General features: G+C 44.7%; 1 protein-coding gene across 1 annotated transcript; it reads right to left on the bottom strand.

Annotated features, from left to right (window-relative positions):
• Positions 1-2283: 2283 nt before the first annotated feature.
• LOC125866639 (uncharacterized) lies at positions 2284-4223 on the bottom strand. The gene is made up of 2 exons (XM_049546937.1): positions 2945-4223; positions 2284-2702 (listed from the first exon to the last, which is right to left on the bottom strand). The coding sequence occupies exons 1-2, from the start codon at positions 4113-4115 to the stop codon at positions 2668-2670; spliced, it is 1206 nt and encodes a 401-aa protein (XP_049402894.1). The 5' UTR covers positions 4116-4223; the 3' UTR covers positions 2284-2667.

The raw sequence follows: 4223 nt of genomic DNA, 5'->3' as shown, positions 1-4223 counted from the left end.
ACTTGGACAATGTGGGTTGGCGTTTAGATGACCAAGATATCAGATTATCACCCAAGAAAACACAATAACCAGACGTTGAACGTCTTGTATCAGGGCACCCACCCCAATCTGCATCAGTATATGCAACCAGAGAAGAAATAGAGGATGGATATAAATGTAGTCCAAAATCAAGAGTACCCTGTACATACCGAATAATCCGTTTGAGAGCAGACATATGATCAACCCTCGGGTCATGCATATGAAGACAAACTTGCTGAACGGCATAAGAGATATCCGGCCTGGTGAATGTAAGATATTGTAGAGCCCCCACAAGGCTCCTATACAGAGTCGGATCATCAAAATGAGCACTAGTAATAGCGCCAACCTTCGGCTTCGTGTCAACCGGAGTCTGAGACGGTTTACACGATGACATCCCTGCACGGTCAATTATTTCCTCGGCATATTTACGCTGTGAGAGAAACAAACCACCCTTATGTCTAGTCACAGCAATACCCAAAAAATAATTCAGAGGACCAAGGTCCTTCATAGCAAACTCGGAGTTAAGACGAGCCATGATAGAACATCGGAGAGCATCAGAAGAAGCTGTCAAAATAATATCATCAACATACAATAAAAGATAAGCCATGTCGGACCCATGACGATAGATAAATAAAGAATTATCCATCCTGCTGTTAGTAAATCCAAGAGACAACATATAATCAGCAAATCGCTTGTACCAAGCCCGGGGCGCCTGCTTAAGTCCATAAAGAGACTTACGCAAGAGACAAACATAATCCGGATAAGTCCGATCTCTGTATCCAACAGGTTGATGCATATAAACAATTTCCTGCAGCTGACCATGTAAGAAAGCATTTTTAACATCCAACTGATGAATAGACCATGCCTTTGACAAGGAAAGACTAAGAACAGTACGGATTGTAGCCGGTTTGACAACCGGACTAAATGTCTCGCCACAATCGATGCCAACCTGTGGAGTTTTACCATCACCAACAAGACGGGCTTTATGCCTCTCAAAATCACCGTTAGCCTTGACTTTATGAGTAAAAATCCACATAGAACGAATAACATTCACATTAGGTGGACGGGGCACTAACTCCCACGTCTTATTTTTAATAAGAGCATCAAATTCATCATCCATGGCCATTTTCCAATTTGGATCACGAAGTGCATCAATGGGATTTCGAGGTAAAGGAGACCGGTCAACCGTAGTATGCAAGTGTGCATATTTCGGATTGGGTTTAAAAATCCCATGTTGACTTCGTGTGACAACTCTAGGCTGGGAAGAAGGAATGGGCGGAGAATTTGTGGGGAATGGGGCCTGATGTGTTTGGGCTGAAGGGGAGGAAGAGACTGGGCTTTGGGTAGGAAGAGGCCCAAAGAAAGAAGGAGATGGAGATGAAGGAGACACGGGCTGGTCTGCCACGCCTGGCCCAGCCACCGAGGCACCCCCCGTACCGGCGTCCGCTGGTAACCCGGCGGGGCTGGCAGTTGGTGGTGCAAGACCACGCTGCCGGACGCAAGTTTGGGTGGCAGGTGGTGGTTGGTTATGGCGTGGAGAAGGAGAAGAGGTGGGGCTGTGCTGCTGGGCCGTGTGTGGAATGGGCCCATTAGGAGAAATGGGTTGGTCAGAAGTAGGAGTAGTAGATTGCTGCATATGGTGGATAACATATGATGATAATCCATCATCCAGAAAGTCATATGTATGAGAAGTAGGAGTATGCACACTAGCAAAAGGAAAAGTATGTTCATTAAACAAAACGTGACGACAAATAATGATTTTCCTAGAAGACATATCATAACATTTGTAACCACGATGGTTAGTGGGGTACCCAAGAAACACACACGGAGTTGACCGTGGTTGCAATTTATTAATAGTGGTGGAGGGAATAAGAGGGAAACACAAGCACCCAAAAACCCGGAGATGATCATAAGAGGGAAATCTTTGATAAAGAACTTCAATAGGAGACTTATTATGCAACAATTTACTAGGAAGAACATTAAGAAGATATGTTGCCATTTGAAGAGCATGATGCCAAAAAGATGGAGGAAGAGAAGCATGAGCTAAGAGAGTACGAGTGACATTGTTAATAGACCGAATTTTGCGTTCGGCTTTCCCATTTTGAGAAGAAGTATGAGGACAAGACAAACGGAATGACATGCCATGTTTTGTACAAAAATCCCAAAAAGAATTGTTATCAAATTCACGACCATTATCACATTGCACATTTTTTATATTACGTTCAAATTGAGTCGAAATATGGGATTTAAAGGCTAAGAAAATGTCATAAACATCAGATTTTCTACCCAATGGAAAAGTCCATAAATACTTTGAAAAATCATCAAGAAACAAAACATAATATCGATGTCCCGCAGAACTCAAAACAGGAGATGTCCAAAGATCACTATGTAATATATCAAATGGCATAGTAGTGCTAGAAGAGGAAGAAATAAATGGCAACTTAGTTTGTTTCCCAAAAACACAAGAGCTACAAATACTTGAACTAGAGTGTTTTTTTACAATCAATGCCTTTATTTTTCCTAAGCAAATCTAAAATAGGTGCCCCCGGATGACCCAAGCGGTCATGCCATATTTGAGGTGAAATAGCAGCAAACGAGGAAGGTTGATTGTTGTAAGAAGGTGAAAATGGATAAAGATCACCATGACTATCACATCTCATGATTGGCCTCCCCGTCCGAAATTCCTTCACAGAAAACCCAAAAGGATCAAACTCAACTGACACGGAATTATCTTTAGTAAATTTTCTAACAGAAATTAGATTCTTAATCAGTTTAGGAGCATGAAGGACATTTTTAAGAGATAAAGATTGACACGGGGAGGGCAATTTAGTGTGACCATAGCCAAGAATCGGAATTGAATGACCATTACCAACAACAATATTATTATTTGGATGATTGCTCAAATTAAAATAAGACGAGAGTTTACCAGTAGAAGACGTCATATGAGAGGTAGCACCGGTATCCATGTACCACGATGGGTCGGGCATTTGAAGCGACATCGTGTGCATAGCTGCCTCGATATCCGTAGGTGTGTAAGAACCGAACTGCCCCTGCTGTGGATTGGACGCCCCTGCTTGCTGGAAATAGGCCTGCTGAGGTCTGGGCCCAAGTAAACCGGCCTGACGAGGCTGCTGTGGAGCAGGAGGCCTGGCCCATCCTTGCGTTGGGTAGGGGCAAGGAGGGATGGGCCAGCCGTGATTGTACCAGCCCCATGGAGCTGATCCCGCAGGCTGCTGTTGCTGCCACTGTGACTGGTGCTGCGGTCCACCGTGGCCGCCGGACTGCTGGTCCCGGCCACCACCCTTGTTGCCGGCGGAGTTCTTGCCACCACCTGTACCCGAATTTTTCCGGCCACCGTTGTTGTTGCGCCGGCCAGAATTATTCTTGCCTTTGTTGTGACCCTGTTTATCTCCATGGTTTGGACCACCATCACTCGAGGCCACCATAGCAGACTCAGTGGCTGCTTCTTTTGCTAACCCAGCTTCTTCTAAAGTGAGCATGGATCGAGCCTTGTAAAAAGGAGGCAGAGGATTACTTTGGCGAATCAACGTACCCACACCTCGGTACGGCCGAGTAAGACCTCCAACCAATTGTAAAACCATTCTACTATCGGACACCGGAGCCCCAACATTCTTCAATTGATCCGCAAGGGATTTGAGACGTTGACAATAAGATGAAACATTTGGGAAATCCTCCATAGAAGTGGTGGAGAATTCTTGTTCCAAAGCCACGGCACGAGAATGTTCATTATCTTGGAATATGTCACGCAACCTATCCCAAGCTTCCATAGCCGTAGAGTCGGGCTCAATAATGGTGTTCAACAAATCACGAGAAATAGTAGAATAAATCCACGAAAGAACCGTGGCATCCAAGGTTGCCCACAATTCCGTTTCCGCATCCGTAGATGGAGGAGGTTGCTCCTTGCCCTTGGCCGAAGGAATGATATGGTGAAGAACCTTGTTTGATTTTGCGTGAACCTTGAATAATTCCGCCCACGTAGAATATTGAACATTTTCCATCTCAAGAGTGATGGGAATATTGTTCTTGATATTAGAAACAGCAAGAGCCGGATGGAAGGACGATTTAGACTCCCCCATAGAAACTGCCGGTGAGAAGAGAAAAGAAAAAATAGAGGAAGAAGAAGAAGATGTGGGCGGAAAAGCAGAGCGTAGGGTGCAGCGGAATTAGAGAGAATACCCTAGGCT

The sequence above is a fragment of the Solanum stenotomum genome, chromosome 6 (genome assembly GCF_019186545.1).
Source record: "Solanum stenotomum isolate F172 chromosome 6, ASM1918654v1, whole genome shotgun sequence".
NCBI classification, from domain to species: Eukaryota; Viridiplantae; Streptophyta; class Magnoliopsida; order Solanales; family Solanaceae; genus Solanum; species Solanum stenotomum.
Note: the sequence above shows the minus strand (reverse complement) of the source record. Positions and strands in the feature narration are given on the sequence as shown.

Excerpts from the sequence above, each read along its gene's own strand:
- LOC125866639 (XM_049546937.1), bottom strand. The coding sequence starts at position 4,115 with ATGGGGGAGTCTAAATCGTCCTTCCATCCGGCTCTTGCTGTTTCTAAT. Across the intron at positions 2,703-2,944 it reads TCATATGACGTCTTCTACTG|GAATTTCGGACGGGGAGGCC; the intron begins GTAAACTCTCGT and ends TTTTCTGTGAAG.